Here is a 24535-nt window from a genome sequence, read left to right on the forward strand (position 1 = left end):
CAACATTAAAATTACCAATTTTTTACTAAGTCAGGGGCCATAACTCCTTCATGACTGAATGAATCGCGAAACCCCAAGTCAAATGCTTTTGGAGCTATGCGCGACACAACATTAAAATAACAAATTTTTAACTAAGTCAGGGGCCATAACTCCTACATGACTGAATGAATCCAGACGTGAAACCCCAGGTGCACAACTACACATGCTGACCAATATTCCTGTAAACTTTGGTGACTCTAGGTCAAATACTTTTGGAGCTACACGCGACACAACATTAAAATGACCAATTTTATTTTTTACTAAGTCTGGGGCCATAACTCCTACAATACTGAATGAATCCGGTTGCGAAACCCCAGGTGCACAACTACACATGCTGACCAACATTCCTGTAAAGTTTTGTGACTCTACGTCAAATACTTTTGGAGCTACGGGCGACACAACATTAAAATGACCAGATTTTACAAGGTCAGGGGCCATAACTCCTACATGACTGAATGAATCCGGACGCGAAACCCTATGTGCACAACTACACATGCTGACCAACATTCCTGTAAAGTTTTGTGACTCTACGTCAAATACTTTTGGAGCTAGGTGCAACACAACATTCTCGACGGACGGACGGACGGACAAGAGAAAATCTATATGCCCCCACTACTCATGGGGGTGGGGGGGGGGGGCACAAAAACCAACAACAACAACCTACTTTCATGTCTAAGTATGAAAAGTAAAAAAAGAAACCCATACTTTCTTGTTTTAAATGTCTGAGTATGAAAAGGGAAGTAATTTCATCAAAATGATAGCAAGGATTATGGAACTTATATAATGCTCCTGGAATCATAATTGGTATGACATAATTATATTCTATTAAATTTTTCATTATATTGTGATGTGTAGTTACTGAGCTACTAAACTGCTGACAATTGAGACCAGAAAGTATTCAAGTAGAATAAGAGGACAACAATACTTAAGATCTTAACCATGGTCATTTTCAATATAACAGTATTTGAAAATAGGTGGTATATCAGATTTTGGTCAACTACTGAATTTGTTCAAAACTTCTGCAACTGATCTTTTACACTTACTTGTGTTCTTAATACACATAAGATTTTCAATGGGAGAATTTTTAAAACTTGATCTAGTTGCCCAAACATTATTTTATATGAACACTCAAAAAAGTCATAAAATGTCGCTAAGATTGATTGACCACCTTTAAACCTGACTGAAATATGACATTGTAACTGAAAGGACATTGCATATTACAGTATCACTTCTGTTCATGACACAGAAAAAATAAACTGGATCCACAATACATATTCAAAACCCTGAACATTGTCCTATTAAACAAACGCAAGTGTCAAAAAAATATCACATGTATGTAGATCTAAAATAAAACTGTATCACTGGCTGAAACTTTAAAAGTAATCACAGCATATCAACAAATAAACACTTTGATGTCAGTTTTAGATCAATAAATAAAGAGAAATATATATATATATCCAAATCTAGGATCTCTATATGTGATAAATTTTCCCCACTTTGAGGCTAAGTCAAACTAAACAGTATCACCCACAACAACAATTTTAAGATAAAATGTTTTCTTAAAGGGGACTGAAACTGGATGAAATGTTTAAAAAAACAAGAGCTGTCCGTAAGACAGCCAAGCTTGACTATTTGAAATATTGTCACAGAAGCAGGAAATTATTACCCAAAATGTTAAATATCAAAAGAGTTTTAAGTTCGAAAGGGGACATAATTTGACCAAAATGCATATCAGAGTTATGGAACTTGATGCTATCAACTAGTTTTATAACCCCGAGGAAACATGTTAAGTTTCAATTCAATATCTGCATTAGTTTTGTGGATAGTAACTTGCATGTAAAACTTTAACCAGAATTTTCTAAGTCCAAAAGGGGGCATAATTTGCTCAAAATACATGTTAAGAGTTATGGAAATTGACCCAGTGAGGTTGGTAATTGACCTAGAAAAAGAATAAATAAGTTTCAAATCTATATGCGTTTTGGTAATAGCTGTATGTACTTGCACGCAAAACTTTAACCAGGATTTTCTAAGTCCAAAAGGGGGCATAATTTGCCCAAAATACATGTCAGAATTATGGGACTTGATTCTATCAACTAGTTTTATAACCCCGAAGACACATGTGAAGTTTCAATTTAATATCTGTAGTAGTTTTGGAGATAGTAACTTGCATGTAAAACTTTAACCAGGATTTTCTAAGTTCAAAAGGGGGCATAATTTGCCCAAAATACATGTCACAGTTATGGGACTTGACCTAGTGAGGTAGGTAATTGATCTAGAAAAAGAAAAAATAAGTTTCAAATCTATATGCCTTTTAGTAATAGCTGAATGTACTTGCACGCAAAACTTTAACCAGAATTTTCTAAGTCCAAAAGGGGGCATAATTTGCCCAAAATACATGTCAGAGTTATGGGACTTGACCCAGTGAGGTAGGTAATTGATCTAGAAAAAGAAAAAATAAGTTTCAAATCTATATGCCTTTTAGTAATAGCTGTATGTACTTGCACGCAAAACTTCATCCAGAATTTTCTAAGTCCAAAAGGGGGCATAATTTGGCCAAAATACATGTCAGAGTTATGGGACTTGACCCAGTGAGGTAGGTAATTGATCTAGAAAAAGAAAAAATAAGTTTCAAATCTATATGCCTTTTAGTAATAGCTGTATGTACTTGCACGCAAAACTTTAACCAGAATTTTCTAAGTCCAAAAGGGGGCATAATTTGACCAAAATGAAGGTCAGAGTTATGGGACTTGGTGCTATCAACTAGTTTTATAACCCCGAAGACACATGTGAAGTTCCAATTCAATATCTGCATTAGTTTTGGGGATAGTAACTTGCATGTAAAACTTTAACCAGAATTTTCTAAGTCCAAAAGGGGGCATAATTTGCTCAAAATACATGTTAGAGTTATGGAACTTGACCCAGTGAGGTTGGTAATTGACCTAGAAAAAGAATAAATAAGTTTCAAAGCTATATGTCTTTAAATGATAGCTGTATGTACTTGCATGCAAAAACTTAACCAAGGTGTGACGTCGACGCTGACGCCGACGCCGACGCCGACGCCAGGGTGAGTAGAATAGCTAGACTATTCTTCGAATAGTCGAGCTAAAAACAAAAAAAAAAAACATAAAATAGCTTTTAGTGTCATTTGTAATTATCTACATTTTTGAAAAAGCCCTAATATTTTCATAATTTTTCATGTATAGTGACATAATATTATAGAGTATATAAGACCCACAAAATCATATCAGTGGTTTAGAAGATGGAATCTTTTTACTATTTATGTCACAAACTGTAAATATATTCTACCTAGTATGCTTTCATTTTTTCTTTATATATCAAAATCACTAAGAAAATGAAAATGTTTTCTAAAGGTAAAAAATTATAAGTCTGGATGGATGCCCCTTAAACATTCATTCTGCACATATTGTAACGAACTTCAAAAGCTACTGCGCCTGACTGTGCTCTTGGCTCTATGAAACTTTCTTCAAGCTTATATTCAAAAGCTTTAGCGAAATTTTCTAAGCTGAAAATTAGGCATAATTTCGTAAACTGTAAGTTGCAGATATGACACCTAGCTCAAAATGACAAATTCATGATGGCATAGACTTAGCAAGTGTTTGAAAACATTCCATACAATAGTTCCTGAGTAGTTCCTGAGAAATCTGCTTGCATGCAAAACTTTCAACAAAATTTCTATGTGAAAAAGGGGCCAATGATTTTGCCAAAATATAAGCAACAGTTATTAAGTCTGCTGCATCAGGTAAACTCATGCTGCCAAAGTTGTGTGAAGAATTTGAAAACATCTGGCCGAAAATAGTTTGTGAGAAATCTGCTTACATGCAGAACTTAACCAAAATTTCTACGTTGAAAAAGGGGCATACACCTGAGAAACCAGCTTACATGCAAAACTTTTGTGACACAGACACCAACAATAATGATGACAGTAAAGTCAACAAAAGAAAACCTCTCACACTTGAAAAGTTTCAAACAGTTGAGCTAAAAATGTATTATAGAAATACACTGTACTTTAAAATCTACCGATACAATATAAAAGTATCCTTTTGCAAAAACTACTGAACATTTCTATTAAAAGTATTACAATAATAAAGAGACCTGAGCATTCAAATTTCGTAAAATTTTGGATTTCAAATTTAGTTTGGATTTTCAAGATCTTTAAACATCTTTTCAGCTGCAGTTTCTCTAATGATGTCAACTTTTTAATACATCATGACATAACATTTTAAGACTGTTATTCAGACAAACACTTTTTGGGTACTAATTTCTAGCAATATTTGCTGTAGATGAGTTTAAACTAGAAACTCAAGAGGCCTGTGTCTCTGTTTAAAATAAAAAGTCATCGCTGAAAATAAAAGTTGAAGATGATCAAAGAAGATATCATCAACAAATGAAACTCAAGAAAGTTTTTCTATCAGAACCTTGTATGTTTGACCCTCAAGATCACATTTATTATTAAACACCTACTTTATTATCACCCCATAAAATGATGCAGTGGTCCAGTGGTAACACTGACTACAAAACAAGGGATCCTAATTTAAGCCCCCACTCCTCCAAGTAAAAGTTAGTAAAACTAACATTTGGATAAGAGTCCTGCATATGGGCTGCTTTACACCTAGCACATTGAAGAACCAGGGAAGTTTCTGGAATTGAAGTGGTTTTTCTTGTATCCTGCACTATCCTGTTAAAATTACAAACAGTCTTCTGGTGGAGCGGTTTACATTGGTTACTGGTGGCGAATATAGATATGTTCAACAACACACTCATGCACACACACACACCCATAAACCATTTATCTACTTTAAATGATTGTGCTGATGTATATCTAGTTTCACACTACGAACTGAATCTGTAGACACGCCATTTTTCAATTTGCCATTTTCTTGTAAAGTCTTCAGATCCTCTGCTGTTGAAAAGCTCATAATTTTCCTCAGATCTACTGTGTGTTTCTTCCTATTTTCCCTGTATTTGGCAAAAATATAGGTCAGTCCACCGGACACACTCATGGAGATTCCTACTGCAGTTGAAATGTTGCGACTCACTCCTCCGAAAGTGAAGATTCCTAGTAAAGTCTGTGCCAAAGCTTTAAGTCCTCCTACAACACTTGTAGTCAATGCCGATGTCAAACTTGTACACAAAAACAATGAATAGTTCAATAAACATCCTAAACTTATTGCAAGAAAAAATACAACAATGAAAGACCAATGGCTGAAATACGGATAATCTTGCATATGATGGATTTCTTGATTTAAGAGACAGAAGACTGCAAGGAATGGTAAAGTATTGATGCTGTTTAGCTGAAGAGATTCCACTGTGGATAGTTTACCATTTGTGACTTGCTGGACCAGCAACAGGTATACAGACTGGGCTACGTTACTCAGGACCCCACAGGTGTAGCCCAACAAGTTAAACGTCAGATCTCCATAACCTGAAATAAATAATACACTCACGACAAAATTAATGCAACCTGAGTTGAGAACGCAGTAATAACACCTTAAACAAGAGGGCCATGATGGCCCTATATCGCTCACCTGAGTACCATTGCTCAAAATGATATGATCGTTTCAAACCAATCTCATTAGAAGCTGCTAAGGTGTATTCATTTAGATAAAAAAATAAAGGGAGGTAATTTGTCATAAATTCAGTCAATATGTATCTTCACTGATTGTCCAAGTCCACCTGTTGAAATTTCAGATCAGTATCTTCATTAGTTACGGAGAAATACCCATTTTAATTTGAAATAAAGGGAGGTAATTTGACATAAAATCAGTCCATAGTTATCTACCCTGATGGTCTCAGTCTAATGACAATAATGAAATTTCAAATAAGTCCTATAAGGACTTACTGATATAAATCCATTTTGATTACGATCAGGGGAGGTAATCAGATATAAAATAATTTTTGGATCTGACAGATTTATCATGGAATCCAAGTTTATTGTTGTTGAAGATATTTTGGAAGTTTGTATCAAATCAAACCATAAATGAAGTCTCCATATGGCTGCAAAAGCCAAAATAGCAAATTTTGGACCTTTAAGGGGCCATAACTCTGGAACTCATGATGGAATCTGGCCAGTTCAAGAAAGGAACCAATATCTTGTGGTGATACAATTTGTGTGCAAGTTTGGGTAAAATCATATCATAAATGAAGCTGCTATAATTGTGCAGACAAGGCCAAAACAGCTAATTTTGGACCTTTCAGGGGCCATAACTCTGGAAACCATTATGGGATCTGGGCAGTTCAAGAAAGGAACCGAGATCTTATGGTGACACAACTTTTTTGCAAGTTTGATTAAATTCAAATCATAAATGAAGCTGCTATTGTGCAGACAAGGTCAAAATAGCTAATTTTAGCCCTTTCAGGGGCCATAACTCTGGAACCCATAAGGGAATCTGGCCAGTTCAAGAAAGGAATTAAGATCTTATGGTGATACAAGTTGTGTGCAAGTTTGGTTAAAATCATATCATAAATGAAGCTGCTATTGTGCAGACAAGGTCAAAATAGCTAATTTTGGCCCTTTCAGGGGCCATAACTCTAGAACCCATAATGGGATCTGGCCAGTTCAAGAAAGGAACCAAGATCTTATGGTGATACAAGTTGTGTGCAAGTTTGGTTAAAATAAAATCATAAATGAAACCACTAGCGTGCAGACAAGAAATTGTTGACGGACGGATGCACACATCGCACAGACGATGGACCAAGGGTGATCACAAAAGCTCACCTTGTCACTATGTGACAGGTGAGCTAATAAAGAAAATTCAGTGAATTTATATCTACTGCCGAATAGGTTGTTTGGTGAATGAGGGGTCTAAATTTTGTTTTAAAACAATTAAAGGGCAATAACTCTGCAGTTACTGAAGAGATCCTGATAAAAGAAGTGCGCACACAACTGCCCTAAAGTGATCTACATTTGTGTAGTTTCATGAAGACCTATCGAAAGGTAACTTATACAGTAGATACAGTAGAAAATATATCGAAAGGAAAAACTCTGCTTTTATTAGGTCAAAAGAGGATAATACTATATCTGAGCAAAGGTCAAGTGCAAATTAATAATAACTGAGGTTTGGTGATTCTGGAAAAAAATTTGAAGACTCACAGTGGGATTCTCCGATGGACCAATAGGCTATTGGCAATAGCTGGTTAGACAAGGCAATACTTGCCTACCCCATGGGGAAAGACAAAGTTATCCAAGTCAAAAGACAACAGATTATTACACCAGTGCAAACTATTGCAATTCCTTCTGTAGTTTTTGTACCTACCTACAATTGTACTTGGAAAGTGTTAAGACTGATACATACAAGTCAGATTTTTCTTACACATTTTAGCTTTAACACAGAACAATTCATATTTACCTGCAACAACACATCCAAGGGTAAGAAACACCACAGAACCCATGGTGAGCCTCGACGGCCAGCCCTTTTTAAGGATCAGTACTGACAATACCATCGTAACTAGTGGAACACATCGTTTCAACACTCCATACAGTGCTATGTTCATATGGCTTAATGCACTAAGAGCTAACACCGAATTAATTCCATAAAACAACGCCGGTAATGCAAACATTCTCCCACGTTCTAAGGTATACCTCGGCATACTGATGATCCCTATACATGGTAAACTTAATATCTCTAATATGATAATTGTAAACAGCATTTGTGACATCATGATAAACACCGGGAAGTCAAATTCATAAGTTGTCATAAGGAGTTTGTTGATAAATGCTATCAAAACGGAACATGTTCCATACAAGACCGCTGCAAACACTGAGGCTACATTATGGCTGAAATCTGAAAACCAGCTGTGACTACATGTAGCTTCTTTTGTATCCATGGTATTATGTGCTGTTTGGGCTTTCTTGCTGTCAAATTTTCTTAGAAAAGCCACCAGTGGATCTGGAAATAGAAAAAGACTCGAGACATAAATTTAAAGGAATATTAAAGGGACTGGACTCCAGATTTTGGCTGAAAATGATCTTTCTTTAAAACTGAAGTTTAGTTATACATGTATTATGATAATAGGAACACAAGTTTTTTGTTTCTAAACTATTTAAAAAATTCTAATTGAAACACAAAGTAAGTAAGTACTGACCTGGTGCTCATCAATTTTAGCATTTTCATTAGTTTATGCAATATTTGCATCCCAATGTATCTTAATTACTAAAATAACCTACATAGTTCAGAACTGACACAGTTGCTTCATGGTAAGCCATCTGACCTCCATGCATGTTAACAAGGGTTTTAATTTACTTCTGAACATCTTCCTTACGTTCAACTAGACGTACATAATCTTATCAATATTGCTTTTTTCTTTACATTATTTTCTGCAAAAAATTTCATAATTTTTTATTGTATTTATTTCATAATTTCTTATTTTCGTGTACTAACACAAGTTGCTTCAATTTTCCGTTGAATGAATGAACAGTTAGATCTAAGATGTTTTAAAATTTTTAGTCAACATTTTCTACAACAGTTTACTGACATGTACATAAATGAATGTTGAATACTCCTGAATGAACTAGAGTTGTCACAGGAGTGACAAATTATACCCCCACAATATGGCCTTGTCACTGAACTAAGCCAATGTCAAAGCCAAACTTGCTTGACCTTTGACCTACTGACCACAAAATCAATAGAGGTCATCTGCTAGTCATGATCAACCTCCCTATGAAGTTTCATGATCCTCCGCCCAAGCGTTCTCAAGTTATTGTCCGTAAAATGTTTAAATGACCTTTGACCTTTGGAACTCAAAATCAATATGGGTCATCTGCTTGACATGACCAATCTCCAAATTAAGTTTCCTGATCCTAGTCCCAAGCATTCTCAAGTTATTGTCCGAAAACTGTTTAAATGTTCCGGGTCACTGTGACCTTGACCTGTGACCTACTGACCTCAAAATCATTAGGGGTCATCTGCTAGTCATAACCAACCTCCCTATCAATTTTCATGATCCTAAACCCAAGCATTCTCAAGTTATCATCCGGAAACCGTTTAACTGTTCCAAGTCACTGTGACCATGACCTTTGACCTACTGACGTCAAAGTATAACTTGATCTGTATTTCATGATGTTACACCTGTGTACCAAAATTTATGATCCTAGGCCCAAGCGTTCTCAAGTTATCATCCGGAAACCATTTAACTGTTCCGAGTCACTGTGACCTTGACCTTTGACCTACAGACCTCAAAGTTGAACTTACCTGCATTTCATGATGTTACACCTGTGTACCAAAATTTATGTTCCTAGGCCCAAGCGTTCTCAAGTTATCATCCGGAAACCGTTTAACTGTTCAGGGTCACTGTGACCTTGATCTTTGACCTACTGACCCCAAATTTGAAAATTTGAACTTGACCTGTATTTTCTGATGTTACACCTGTGTACCAAAAATTATTTAAATTGGTCAAGCCTTTCTTGAGTTATCATCTGGAAAACATGCAAAAGACTGACCACCAAGCTCACTCCTATATACCCCCCCCCCCCCCCCCAAACTTCGTTTTGTGGGGGTATAAATATAAATAGGTCAGGATAAGTGTGGCAATTTTACTGACTGTGAAGTTTGCAGATAAAATTTGAAAAAAAAATTAAATGGTCAGACTTAGGACTCAAACCCAAGACCACATATCTAGACTTAGGACTCAAACCCAAGACCCCAATGGGGCCATAGCTATCTGTACATGAGATATGATATCAATTAAATGTTATGCATGTATTTCCCATTATGCTTCACTTTATCATCTTTTTTTATTGACGACTCTTTGTTTACTGTAAGGCTTTGAGATAAGATGTATGTCAATAAGTTATTTATATTCTATGGTTTTCCAGAAGGTTCCATCATAAAGGTATTAACATTTACCCTACTAAATTTCATATATGGATTGGTCCATCACTCAATTTGGGCAACACCACTTATTATTCAAAGGGGTGTTCGCTGAAAATTTACTGACTGAATAGCAAACAGTGCAGATCATGATCAGCCTGCACAGATGTGCAGGCTGATTTTCGTCTGCGTTTGATGAAATTGCAGAAACATTTGCTGCCAGCAGGCTAAAGGTTAACATTATTTTAAGTCTGGATTATTCTGTGTTTTCCAGAATTTTCTTTTTTATTCCTGGTGATATATCTTTTAAAGTGCTGGACCTTCCTTGATGCTTTAAATAGGAAGCTGCCTGATGGGAAAAAGGTATAAAGAGTGTACTGAAAAACTTTCCTGTATTTCTTTAAATTAACAAAATATTATCAGTTTGGCCATTAAACATTTGATGGGTTTACATGAAAATTGTGGATTTAAAAATTAATATTTAAAGAGAGGATTCATATTCTCTAGATATACTAAATTCTCTTTGGAGTCTGTTTGAAATAATTGGAATTAATACTGATTGGATTTAAATTTGATCTGAACAGGATTTGGACTAAAATTGCATAACAGAAATGGACTTTATGGCTAGTTATTATTTTAAAAGTGTTTAAATTGTTACTTTTCAAAATAAATTCTGTTATTGTTAATAGTTGCTGGTTTTTTTTTTTCTGTTACCTTTAGTAACAAGCAATTGTAACCCTTAGACATAACAAAAGAAATGTATATCATGTGTTTAATTCTAAATAGTTACCACACTATTTATGTTCAACATCAAAAATTAATTTACTCAAGTGCACAGTGTAAGGTCAATACTTAAGGCCTACAGTCACTTATTTTTGAGGCCGAACAACATTGTCTGATAATAACTGCACTTTAATAAACCTAGAAACATGTTTGTTTTGACAGCATTCTTCAAAGAAATAATTATCAAAACACACAATACCAGTTGTAAATCAGGCATATGACTTTTGGAAGCCAGACTATTCATTGACTTTTTGTACACTAACTTATATTTTGCTGTGAGTTTTCATGGAAAATGGACATGTTAGTAATTTTCCATTTCAGAGCCCACAAGACCAAACTTACATCTGGGAAAATACTGCTTTACCAGTTATGACTGAGTGTTATCTATGGCAACACTTTAAATAGCAACATGGTTTATTTCTGTGACAAACATTACATGATATCATACAAATGTAAGACACTTCTGGCAAACTAGTTAGTTATATCAATGAGTATATTATGGAGCTTATTAGGTGGTAGGTAGGATTCTATGCAGAAATAGAGGATATTTGTTTGCTTCAGTGTAAGAACGAAATATATTTCACCGAGTGAACACTATAATGCAATATTTTCACGAGTGGCGCAGCCACGAGTGAAAATGTAAATTATGGTGTTCACGAGTGAAATATATTTCGATCTTACACTGAAACAAACAAATTTTCTAATTATTTTATGCATTTTAAAAGGCTTTAACCAAATTATATTCAGTTTGTCCGCGCAACGTCACGTGCATCGCATCATAACGTCATAATGTCGTGACGTCAGGATGTCTAAAATTGTAGAAAAACTATAAATAGTTCTATTACATTTCCTGATTTCTTTTGCATTTCATTATGATAAACTGTAAAGATTTATGATCCTTTTATTATTTTTATACATCTTTACCTTTACTGAAGAATATTTTGCAAGGAATTTTCTATCATTTATAATTCATATCATTTCACATTCAAATGTAGTTCCGTACCAGTGAAAAATAAAAATGATATTTTCACTGTTTGAAACAGTGAAATTATCAATTTTATTTCACTGCAAAATTTCAGTATTTCACAGAAGAGCATAAAATAAACTGGTTTAACTAGAGCTACCACTAAAGGTGATGAATGTACCCCCCGCATGCACTGACACAGTACATTGCAATTTGACGCACACAAGATTGCATAATTATGTGGACTGTATATATATAGACTGTATGTATACAGTATAGTAACAAAAAACAAAGTCCCATGACTATGCAGAATATTTATCTAAAAGAATGTAACATGCACCATGCACAACTAGGGTTGGTACTGATCACTTGTGTGAAGTTTCATTAAATTGTGTGCAAGGGTTTGGTAGATTAGGCACGCACAAGACTGCATATGCAGACTGTATGTACATAGTATGTTAACAAGAAACAAAGTCCCATAACTCTGCAATTTTTGCCACTGAAAGAACCTAACATGTCCTGTGCACAACTACTGTTGTTACTGATCACTTGTGTGAAGTTTCATTAAACTGTGTCAAGGAGATGAGGAGAGATGGTGCGCACAAGATTGTGTCTACGCATATAGTATAGTAACAAAAAACAAAGTCCCATAACTATGCAAAAAATTTTTCTAAAAGAACCTAACATGCCCCATGCACAACTACTGTTGGTACTGATCACTTGTGTGAAGTTTCATTAAATTGTGTCAAGGGGATGAGGAGAGATGGTGCGCACAAGATTGTGTCTATGTATATAGTATAGTAACAAAAAACAAAGTCCCATAACTCTGCAAATTTTTTTTGTAAAAGAACCTCACATGCCCCATGCACAACTACTGTTGGTACTGATCACTTGTGTGAAGTTTCATTAAATTGTGTCAAGGGGATGAGGAGAGATGGTGCGCACAAGATTGTGTCTATGTATATAGTATAGTAACAAAAAAAACAAAGTCCCATAACTCTGCAAATTTTTTTTCTAAAAGAACCTAACATGCCCCATGCACAACTACTGTTGGTACTGATCACTTGTGTGAAGTTTCATTAAATTGTGTCAAGGGGATGAGGAGAGATGGTGCGCACAAGATTGTGTCTATGTATATAGTATAGTAAAAAAAAAAACAAAGTCCCATAACTCTGCAAATTTTTTTTCTAAAAGAACCTAACATGCCCCATGCACAACTACTGTTGGTACTGATCACTTGTGTGAAATTTCATTAAATTGTGTCAAGGGGATGAGGAGAGATGGTGCGCACAAGATTGTGTCTATGTATATAGTATAGTAACAAAAAACAAAGTCCCATAACTCTGCAAATTTTTTTTCTAAAAGAACCTAACATGCCCCATGCACAACTACTGTTGGTAGTGATCATTTGTGTGAAGTTTCATTAAATTCTGTCAAGGGGATAAGGAGAGATGGTGCGCACAAGATTGCGTCTATGGACAGACGGACAGACGGACAGACAGACAGACAGACAACCTGAAACCAGTATACCCCCCCTTACAACTTTGTTGTCGGGGGGTACAATTAACTGAACACAATGGTGAAAGTAAGGATACCTGACACAAAAGTAGAGATAGTACCTAAAATTTTAGATTATGAAAAACAATTAAACAAGAGCTGTCACAGGAGACAGCGCGCTTGACTATTTTGATGCTGGATAGTGAAACTGGGCACATCTAAGGAAACTGAAGCTGTCAATGAAGTGTTTAATGACTCCAATGGTGGATGAAGATATTGCACAATAGCTTGAGCCTGTGTCAAAAATATTAAGTAATAAGAGAGGTAAAGATAAAGTCTATCAAAACACTATATAAGTATAATTCTAAGCAAATAGGGGGCATAATTCATAAAATAGTGGTGCAAGAGTTATGCATCTTGTTTCATATGATGTGGGTGATGATGTGGAACAACTACTTCAAGTCTGAATCAAATCCATTTTGAAATAACTGAGATATAGTGAAAATGCATCAAAATTAACCTTAAATTCTAAGTAAAAGGGGTCATAATTCATAAAATATTGGTGCCATATGATGTGGGTGATAAGGTGGAACAAATATTTTAAGTCTGAATCAAATCCATTTAGTAATAACTGAGATAAAGTGGAAGTGCTGAAATTCTAAGTAAAAAGGGGGGGATAATTCATGAATTATTGGTGTGAGAGTTATGGCACTTGTGCCATGAGGAGGAATAACTATTTTAAGTTTAAAGCAAATCCATCAAGTAATTACAGAGATAAGGAGAAAAAAGAGAAAGTGTAAAAAAAACTTAAACCAAGGTGGGGACGCGGAAAGATGCTGACGTCGGGGTGAGTAGGATAGCTCTCCATATACTTTGTATAGTCGAGCTAAAAATGATGCTGATTGCTGATATGTAACATTTAAGACTGAATATAATACTTAAGTCCTGATTTGATCAATTTTAAGCATATTATTTAAGATTTTCTGAAACTTCTTATTTAATTTCCATGTAGCTGCTCTTGCAGATAGTCTTACCTATCAAGTCATTGATAATAGATATTTAATCCCCAATTATACCTGGATTATTGCGGAAAGAACTTATTTTAATGCAAAAAAGTTATCAAATACATGATTATTGTGTGATTTCAGAAAATGTTTTAAGTCTAATAAAACTAGAGCTATCACTAAAGATGATGAATGTACCCCCCACATGCACTGACACAGTATATTGCAATTTGACGCACACAAGATTGCATAATTATGTGGACTGTATGTATATAGACTGTATGTATACAGTATAGTAACAAAAAACAAAGTCCCATAACTATGCTGAATATTTATCTAAAAGAATGTAACATGCACCATGCACAACTAGGGTTGGTACTGATTACTTGTGTGAAAGTTCATTAAATTGTGTGCAAGGGTTTTGTAGATTAGGCACGCACAAGATTGCATATGCAGACTGTATGTACATAGTATGTTAACAAGAAACAAAGTCCCATAACTCTGCAATTTTTGTCGCTGAAAGAACCTAACATGCCCCATGCACAACTACTGTTGTTACTGATCACTTGTGTGAAGTTTCATTAAACTGTGTCAAGGGGATGAGGAGAGATGGTGTGCACAAGATTGTGTCTATGTATATAGTATAGTAACAAAATAACAAAGTCCCATAACTCTGGAATTTTTTTTTCTGAAAGAGCCTAACATGCCCCATGCACAACTACTGTTGTTACTGATCACTTGTGTGAAGTTTCATTAAATTGTGTCAAGGAGATGAGGAGAGATGGTGCGCACAAGATTGTGTCTATATAGTAAAGTAACAAAAAAAACAAAGTCCCATAACTCTGCAAATTTTTTTTCTAAAAGAACCTAACATGCCCCATGCACAACTACTGTTGGTACTGATCACTTGTGTGAAGTTTCATTAAATTGTATCAAGGGGATGAGGAGAGATGGTGCGCACAAGATTGTGTCTATGTATATAGTATAGTAACAAAAAAACAAAGTCCCATAACTCTGCAAATTTTTTTTCTAAAAGAACCTAACATGCCCCATGCACAACTACTGTTAGTACTGATCATTTGTGTGAAGTTTCATTAAATTCTGTCAAGGGGATAAGGAGAGATGGTGCGCACAAGATTGCGTCTACAGACAGACGGACAGACAGACAGACAACCTGAAACCAGTATACCCCCCCTTACAACTTTGTTGTCGGGGGGTACAATAAATTCAGATCCACTATTTAAGCTGAAATTTAGAAATAATGTTATTTGTACCATATCATACATCATGTATAAAAACAAGAAAAAACTCTTCAGTATTTACCATGAAAATTGACATTACAATGAAATGACTTATCACTAAGTTTTTAACCATACATTTACTTCATTATTCCTAATAACTTGTGTCATGCAGGTGTACCGGTAAATGCAGGATAGGATTAAAATGTGTACAATTGATTGATCTCTAGTACTATGTCTAACAAAAATAACAAACCAAACCTATCTGTATGCAAAGTAATGATATTGATTCAAGCGCTTTAACACTGATTGTCCATGCCCGGTCACTCTAAGCAACAAATATTAAAAAATCTACTTGATCATCATTTCATCATTAATTTACAAGAGGGTTGATCATGCTGCAGTATTATCACTGTGTCCATCTTGCATTTATTCATCATTATATTATTATAAAAATTGTATCAAGACATACACCAAGTCAATTTATGGTTACAAAGGTAAATTTTATTTTCTAGGATTGTTTCATTTTAGATAAAAAGAACAAAGTTCACAAAAAATACATTTCACCACAGACAAAAGCAGTATATTTCTTTCATAAAACATTAGTGACAAATGCCCAATCAGCGTGCCCAAGAATGCTACAGTTGTCTGCGCAAAACATGCCAGAATAGTTTAAGTATGAATCATTTTGTGACCTTGACCTTGAACTGAGAGACCCGGGTCATAAGTATGACACAATTTCTCAATATGATTAACATTTGTGTCAAATTATTTTCAAATCCCTTCATCGATGGCAGAGTTACGGACCAGACAAGAAACAGACCATGTTAACCTTTAACCTCTAAGTGTGACCTTGACCTTAGAGCTAGGGGTCTGGATCTTGCACATGACAAGTTGTCTCATTATGGGGAACATTTATGCCAAGTAATTTCAAAATCCCTTGATGAATGGCAGAATTATGAATGAACTGGACACCTGTTTACCGTTGACCTCTAAGTGTGACCTTGACCTAATGGAGCTACGGATCTGGGTCTTGCGCATGACATGTCATCTCATTATGACGTATATGCCAAGTTATTTCAAAATCCCTTTATGGATGGCAGAGAATTTACAGGCACAGACGCACACACGGATAGTGTAATTTTAATATGCCCACCTTTGAGGGGCATAAAAAAGACAATCCCCAACTGACATCAAAATATCACACTTAATCATACGAATGAAGTTTTATCCCTCTGCAATCAAACTTGAAAACTACAGTGGCATTCTAAAGGTTGAAGAACAGTGTAGTGCCAAGGTTTGTTATTGTTTAGTGACAAAAATATCAAATTTTGATATTAATAACGTTGATAAATGGTGATCATTTTTACCATGCTGTCTGTACATGTTGAAATCTGCAAGTAAGTTTCATAATCTTTCTAAAAAAATACTACAATTTGAGTTTCTTGTTTAAAATTTTTGTTTAGGTCCACCTTTTCTCAAAAACTAAAAGAGCTACAGCTTTGAAACTTTGCACACTTGTTAATCATCATTAGGTGACTAATTAGGCCAAGAACCATAACTCTAACCTGCATTTTGTCAGAATTATGGCCCTTTTTGTACTTAGAAATTCTGAACTATCACTTTTCTTACATACTGACCAGCACTTGCAGGCGAGCGAGGCACCCATAGGCGGTGCTCTTGTTAATAGTAACTGGCCATTTATGCATAGTAATTAATGGAATCTTTTAAAATTATGTGTTTTCGTGGGATAAATATATATCCATTTTTAGCTATATAGCTAATTTGTGACTTTTCTGGGACCCGAGTATAACTTTTCCCCAGCAATTACTACAAATACTTGTAACTAACACAGTACTGTTACAAATACACATTTTATTTAAAATTGGGGATACATACAATCAACATTATGTATAACTACTGACCGACACAACATAACAGAAGGCCTCGATCTTGACGGTAGCCCGAAGCTACCAGTTTTTCAGACGGACTACCGAATTTCCCAAGCTGGGTAGTCCGTCGGGCTACTAAGTTTTCAAACTTGTTAATAATAAAAGCTTGAAATTTCAGCGATTTATCTGATGTTTCCTTTTAAATGACAACGATATTTTCGGTCCGCATAACACGAAAATTACCTGGATTGACTGGAATTTACCCGCGAATCGTAAAGATATCAAAACGTCATGCCAGTAATTTTCCATTCCACGAGCACGTGCGACCTATCGTATCGGCCCTACTTAAATGTTTATCAACACGTACACAAAAAACTACGGTGGTATGTTTAGGACAAATGTTATTTTTTTTAAGATTAAATTATCTCGTGCGCACGACATCTTATCTTGAGCGATCAACATCTTATCTCGTGCGCACGACATCTTATCTCAAGCGATCAACATATTATCTCGTGCGCACAACATCTTATCTTGAGCGATCAACATCTTATCTCGAGCGATCAACATATTATCTTGAGCGATCAACATCTTATCTCGAGCGATCAACATCTTATCTTGAGCGATCAACATATTATCTTGAGCGATCAACATCTTATCTCGTGCACACGAAATCTTATCTCGAGCGATCAACATATCATCTTGAGCGATCAAGATATAATCTTGAGCGATCAACATATTATCTTGAGCGATCAACATCTTATCTTGAGCGATTCACATCTTATCTTGAGCGATCAAAATCTTATTTCGCGCGCACGACATCTTATCTTGAGCGATCAACATCTTATTTCGAGCGATCAACATATTATCTTGAGCGATCAACATATTATCTCGAGCGATCAACATCTTATCTTGAGCGATCAACATATTATCTTGAGCGATCAACATCTTATATCGAGCGATCAACATATTATCTTGAGCGATCAACATCTTATCTTGAGCGATCAACATATTATCTTGAGCGATCAACATTTTATCTTGAGCGATCAACATATTATCTTGAGCGATCAACATCTTATATCGAGCGATCAACATATTATCTTGAGCGATCAACATCTTATTTCGTGCGCACGACATCTTATCTTGAGCGATCAACATCTTATCTTGAGCGATCAACATCTTATCTCGAGCGATCAACATCTTATATCGAGCGATCAACATATTATCTTGAGCGATCAACATCTTATTTCGTGCGCACGGCATCTTATCTTGAGCGATCAACATCTTATCTCGAGCGATCAACATATTATCTTGAGCGATCAACATCTTATCTCGAGCGATCAACATATTATCTCGAGCGATCAACATCTTATCTCGAGCGATCAACATATTGTCTTGAGCGATCAACATCTTATCTTGTGCGATCAACATCTTATCTCGAGCGCACGACATCTTATTTATATATATTAAGGCCCTTTGTGTGTGCATTTAGGTCATCAGTAAAACATACGGACAAGTTGTTAATTAGGGTCCCGCCTATTCCGCTGTTATTTAAACTTCCCACAAGTACATGTACAAGTTTATCACATCAATTGGGAAAGCAATGCATATAATTGGTCATCCTATCTTCAAAATCAAATGAACATAACCAATGATGCATACTGCATGTTAGAACAGCAACAAATTTCAGTTCGACTGATAAATTAGCGCAGAAAAGTTGCATGTATGAATTAAGGGAAAACAAGGAAAATCGTTTAATATATGGGCGGAGTATGGAAGCCCTGGAGGGACAATTGATTTCCATACTTCCCACTTCTGACTTCTAACTTTTGCACTTCTCACTTCCAACTTCTTGACTTCCTACTGCCTACTTCTAACTTCCGCACTTCTAACTTCTAAGTTCCTGACTTTTTACTTCCAACTTCCTGACTTTCGACTTCTGATTTCAAACTTCCACACTTCTTACTTCCGACTTCTTGACTTCTTATATCCTTCTTCTAACTTCCGCACTTCTGACTTCTAACTTTCGCACTTCTAACTTCCAGACTTTCGACTTCTGATTTCCAACTTCCACACTTCTTACTTCCGACTTTTTGACTTCTTACTTCCCTCTTCTAACTTCCGCACTTCTAACTTCCGCACTTCTGACTTCTAACTTCCTGCCTTTCGACTTCTGATTTCCAACTTCCACACTTTTTACTGCTGACTTCTTGACTTCTTACTTCCCTCTTCTAACTATCGCACTTCTGACTTCTAACTTCCACACTTCTGACTTCTAACTTCCTGACTTCCGACTTCCGCACTTCTGACTGCCAACTTTCCTTTTTTGGAAGTCGGAAGTAAGAAGTGTGGAAGTTGGAAGTCGGAAGTATGAAGTCAGGAAGCTGGAAGTCAGAAGTGCGGAAGTTAGAAGTCAAAAGTGCGGAAGTTAGAAGAAGGAAGTAAGAAGTCAAAAGTCGGAAGTGAGAAGTGTGGAAGTTGGAAATCAGAAGTCGAAAGTCAGGAAGTTGGAAGTCAGAAGTGCGGAAGTTAGAAGTCAGAAGTGTGAAGTTAGAAGTAGGAAGTAGGAAGTCAAGAAGTTGGAAGTGAGAAGTGCAAAAGTTAGAAGTCAGAAGTGGGAAGTACGGAAATCAATTGTCCCTCCAGGGCTTCCATAGCGAAGCCTACATACTATTTTTTTTTGTCAAGGACTTAAATTTATTTCTTTGCATCATCACTGATTTTTTGTTGCCTTTTTTTATCAGTTTTTAAATGTCTAACCCTGCAAACATGTGAAACGGTTATAAGTATAATCTAAATAAAAACAAAAACGGTGGCAGCCGTATCTTTTTACTAATGATCTGAATTCACACAAAGGTCCTTAATAGATATTGATAAGATGACCGAGAAAAGATGCTGATCGCTCGAGATAATATGTTGATCGCTCAAGATAATATGTTGATTGCTCGAAATAAGATGTTGATCGCTCAAGATAATATGTTGATCGCTCAAGATAAGATGTTGATCGCTCAAGATAAGATGTCGTGCGCACGAGATAAGATGTTGATCGCTCAAGATAATATGTTGATCGCTCGAGATAAGATGTTGATCGCTCAAGATAATATGTTGATCGCTCGAGATAAGATGTTGATCGCTCAAGATAAGATGTCGTGCGCACGAGATAAGATGTTGATCGCTCAAGATAATATGTTGATCGCTCAAGATAATATGTTGATCGCTCGAGATAAGATGTTGATCGCTCAAGATAAGATGTCGTGCGTACGAAATAAGATGTTGATCGCTCAAGATAATATGTTGATCGCCCGAGATAATATGTTGATCGCTTGAGATAATATGTTGATCGCTCGAGATAAGATGTTGATCGCTCAAGATAAGATGTCGTGCGCACGAGATAAGATGTTGATCGCTCAAGATAAGATGTCGTGCGCACGAAATAAGATGTTGATCGCTCAAGATAAGATGTTGATGTTTATCTCTTAAATAACAGTGACAATCGGAAATCGCTGTTAAAATTTCATATTCACTATGCCTCGAACACAAGTGGGAGCTAATTATACAAATAAAATATAAATTTACAAAAAAATTGTAAATAATGCCACATTTATGACGACTAATCCCAACTTTTACCAGCAATTACTTTATAAACTGGTAATACAGTACATAATAGTACATTTTTGTACCTCTAGACTCTGGGTCAAGAGGTCCGGTTACCGGACCCCTAGCCACTTCCAAAAGTCGAACTAGTCTAAATAATGAGACCTAAAACAAAAAAAAGGGGTTCAATGGCTTTCTAATGCTTTAAATTATTGCGCTAGTACATGAATGTTTACATTTTACTCTGCTTTCACTTACAACATTATAGAGAAATGTTAGTTTTAAAAAAATTGCTCATACATCTGCACTAGAAACGAAGTATTAACCCTAAATAATTATATAGAATAAAGGTATTGGCGCGTAAGTTTAGAGCAATAGAAAGCCATTGAACATTTTCTGTTTTAAACATTGCATTAAAACATAACTATTTTGGATTTCAAAAATTATGCATCATAAAAATCTGAAAAAGGGAAGTAATTCTAACAAAACTGAAGGCAACAAAGTTACTTCTATCTTGATAAGCATCATATGTTATGCTTAATAAATGGACCAAGTTTGAAAGAAATATCTTTATTATTTTTCAAGAAATATCACTTTTTATGTCGTAAGCCCTATCGGGCAATGTTACCAGCCTGTTAACACTTTCACACTTTTATCTTCTTTCTCACTATTTTCATTTTTGAAGCCTTCCTTTCACTCCTTTTAAACCAACTTTTATCTGGTTGTGACGCACAACCCGGCTATTATACCCGTGAGGGGAGTCCAGCCGTATACAAAGATAGATAGATAAAGTCGAACATATTTGAGTACGAACCAGTAATATACGGTTGTCAGACTATTCCCCCTCAAGACAATTCCCCCCCAAGACAATTCACTCCCGGACAATTCCCCCCACAATGTTATGTAAGGGTGTCAGTTCCCCCCTCCATATTATAATATGTTTAAAGGGTTGTAAAGTTTATTTAATATGGAAAAATTCTATACTCCAATACTGTATATTTAAAAATAAATAGAAAAACTTATATTTGATGCATTAATTTAGTACCCAAAGTACGGAATTTTTTTATGTGAAGTAGTAGCATTTTGGATAAGTAGCCATGGCTGAGAACTTAATTATTTTTAAAGCAATTTATTTATTTGTTAACGGTACCTATAATGGAACCTCTATGCAAAGATGTATGTAAAAAAAAAAGAAAATATTTACATTTAGTAAGGTAATCTGATCGTCAAAATAGCATATTTTTCTATGTGAAAATGTGGCATTTTTGGGAACGTGGAAATCATAAAAGTGCTTAGAACTTAAATACACTTAAAGCAATTAAGTTAATTTTTGTATTTATCTATAGAGAATTAACCTTTATGCTATGACACATATAAAAAGAAGTAAGAAATATTTACATTTGATAAGGTTGTCTGATCGTCAAAATAATGCTTATTTCTATTTGAAGTTGTACTACTTTGGATAATAGCTAGCTAGTTTATAGCATTTTCATTCGTGTTTTATATACATAATTATTTTACATTCTTTCTATTTTTATGTAAGTAGTTTATATTTACTATACTAGAATAAAAATTGAATCAAATATCTAATTACATGAGAGATAATCTAACCATAATGTTCTTTCATGTTTTCCGAGTTTCCCGATGTTGGACAATAAAACTATCTTAATCATATTAATTGGGGAAAACTAAAAAGATTACAGTTATGTTAATAAAAGCCAATAATACCACTTTAAACATTAATATGAAAAACTTGATAAAAAACGAAGCTGCAAATATGAATTAAAAAAATGATGAAATATCAATACAATTTTACAAGTTGAAACGTCCTTGGAATTCACCATGAAATTTATTAAGGATGTTACATGTGTTGGTTTGCTTTCATTCCAGAAAGCATGGAGTAATAGTATTTTCTCTGGATAAAAAGTACTATATCCTAACAATACAGGTTTTGATAAATTTCTTACAAGAAGAAGTTGATTGGCATTATCTAATTTTGGTTTATCACAATTTCCATCAAGTGCTTCATCAAAAGTATCACACAAAGTTAGTAATACTGATAATTGTCATTATACATGGACAAATTGTTATATTGTTTATAAATACATAATCCTAACACATAGAACACAATTAAAATGTAACAACAACAATATCATAATTGATTGATCAATGTCAGCTGTTTTACAGCTGGTAATTCAATCAAGAGGTGTGAAAGATTGACTGGTTACCATTTTGATTAAATTTGTTTATTGCAATAATGTTATTACGCGATTCTGGTAATCAGCACCTTTCAATCGAATTGAGAAGTCAAAGGAACAATGATTTGTTTGTATGTATCCCTTAATTATTATACATTTTAAGGTTTTTTTCTGGAATAAAATATCCCAAAAAGGTTTGAGATTTATTTTATACAAGTACTATTTCCTGTTTCATGTGTAAATAATCCTTCTATAAGATGGAAGTATTTATCATATTCTACATATAAATAAAATCAAATAAAGCAGATGCAGTGGTCCTGTGAGTTATAATTGTCCGTAAGTACTGACCTGGCACTCATTAATCTTTGGCAGTATTTTCTGGCGTTCTCATATTTTATGCGATATTTGTGTCCTGAAAATATCTACATTAGTTAAAATAATGGATACAGTTAACCAATGGCACAGTTAACATAAATCTCTTTTTGAGTCTTTTGGCTGAATTTTGTTCTTTAATAAGTGCAAAAAAATCTGCAGGGGATTTTGTCCTACACTCAATATACAGATATTAGAAAGAAGAACCTTGGTAATACACAATGGCCCACTATTCAGAAAAATAATAATAATTCAATGTCTTCGAAAAATGCTAAGCTGCTTCTTAAGATAGCTAAGTTTATTAAAGAAGCAACACAATATAGAGTCAATACACTTAAAAATGATGCCACATAATATACCCTGCGGCTAAGATCTAAAGGAATTAATGTAGAAAATTAATTGTCATGTTTTTTTTTATGGAAGAGGTAATTAAGTATTAAGATTTATCTAATATGTAAGGATACTCCTAACCAACCACTAAATTTCAAATTTCAAATTTCCAAAACGCACTTTTGGAATAAAAAATCCTGAACAGTGCTCATTCAATGTTCAGTGCTTGGCTTCACTATGATGAGGTACGTATTCTCTGATTTCACATGTTTTCATCATGAAAAACTTTTTAAATCATTTCTTAATTTTGTAACATTATGTAAATGGTAAGAAAATACTGGAGTCAATACCCCTAAAATGTACCAGAACAAAAATTTTTCAGGGAGCCTCCCTGTACCCCCATTATGGGAGGAGGTATCTCCCTCCAGTACCTACCCCACCTTTCGCGGCCCCAATATCAAACACCTTCCGACGCCCGTCCTAAGAATATTTTCACAATGTCTAACTACAAAATATAGATAATAGAATAAAGGATATAAATATAATTATCCAATCATGGACCAATGAACTGTTAGTTACCAGATACTGCTAGATGAATAAACCCGTTAAACAAAGAGAATATTAAACGCATAAAGATATCATGGTATTTCAGTAAAGAAAAAAAACAAATACATACGGACAAGGAAATATCTTTTAAAAACACCTGGCTTTAAGTTAACAGGTAGCAATTATTTTTTTGGCGATACGTGTGTGTTTACGTCGCATTGGTTGCCGATCGCAGCAGGGAACCAACCGTGGTC

At 35.0% G+C, this 24535-nt stretch overlaps 1 protein-coding gene across 1 annotated transcript; it reads right to left on the reverse strand.

Moving 5' to 3' along the window:
* Positions 1-1632: 1632 nt before the first annotated feature.
* On the reverse strand, positions 1633-24535 carry LOC123564368 (putative UDP-sugar transporter DDB_G0278631). Its single transcript, XM_045357893.2, has 3 exons — positions 24412-24535; positions 7407-7946; positions 1633-5482 (listed from the first exon to the last, which is right to left on the reverse strand). Exons 2-3 carry the CDS (start codon positions 7882-7884, stop codon positions 4851-4853), a joined length of 1110 nt encoding a protein of 369 aa, XP_045213828.2. The 5' UTR covers positions 7885-7946; positions 24412-24535; the 3' UTR covers positions 1633-4850.

Source organism: Mercenaria mercenaria, chromosome 2 (assembly GCF_021730395.1).
Source record: "Mercenaria mercenaria strain notata chromosome 2, MADL_Memer_1, whole genome shotgun sequence".
Lineage (NCBI taxonomy): Eukaryota > Metazoa > Mollusca > Bivalvia > Venerida > Veneridae > Mercenaria > Mercenaria mercenaria.

What these genes read in the sequence shown, in the direction of transcription:
- LOC123564368 (XM_045357893.2), bottom strand. Translation starts at nt 7,884, where the DNA reads ATGGATACAAAAGAAGCTACATGTAGTCACAGCTGGTTTTCAGATTTC. An exon ending in CCTTGGATGTGTTGTTGCAG is followed by an intron (nt 5,483 to 7,406) that starts GTAAATATGAAT and finishes TATTTATTTCAG; the next exon opens with GTTATGGAGATCTGACGTTT.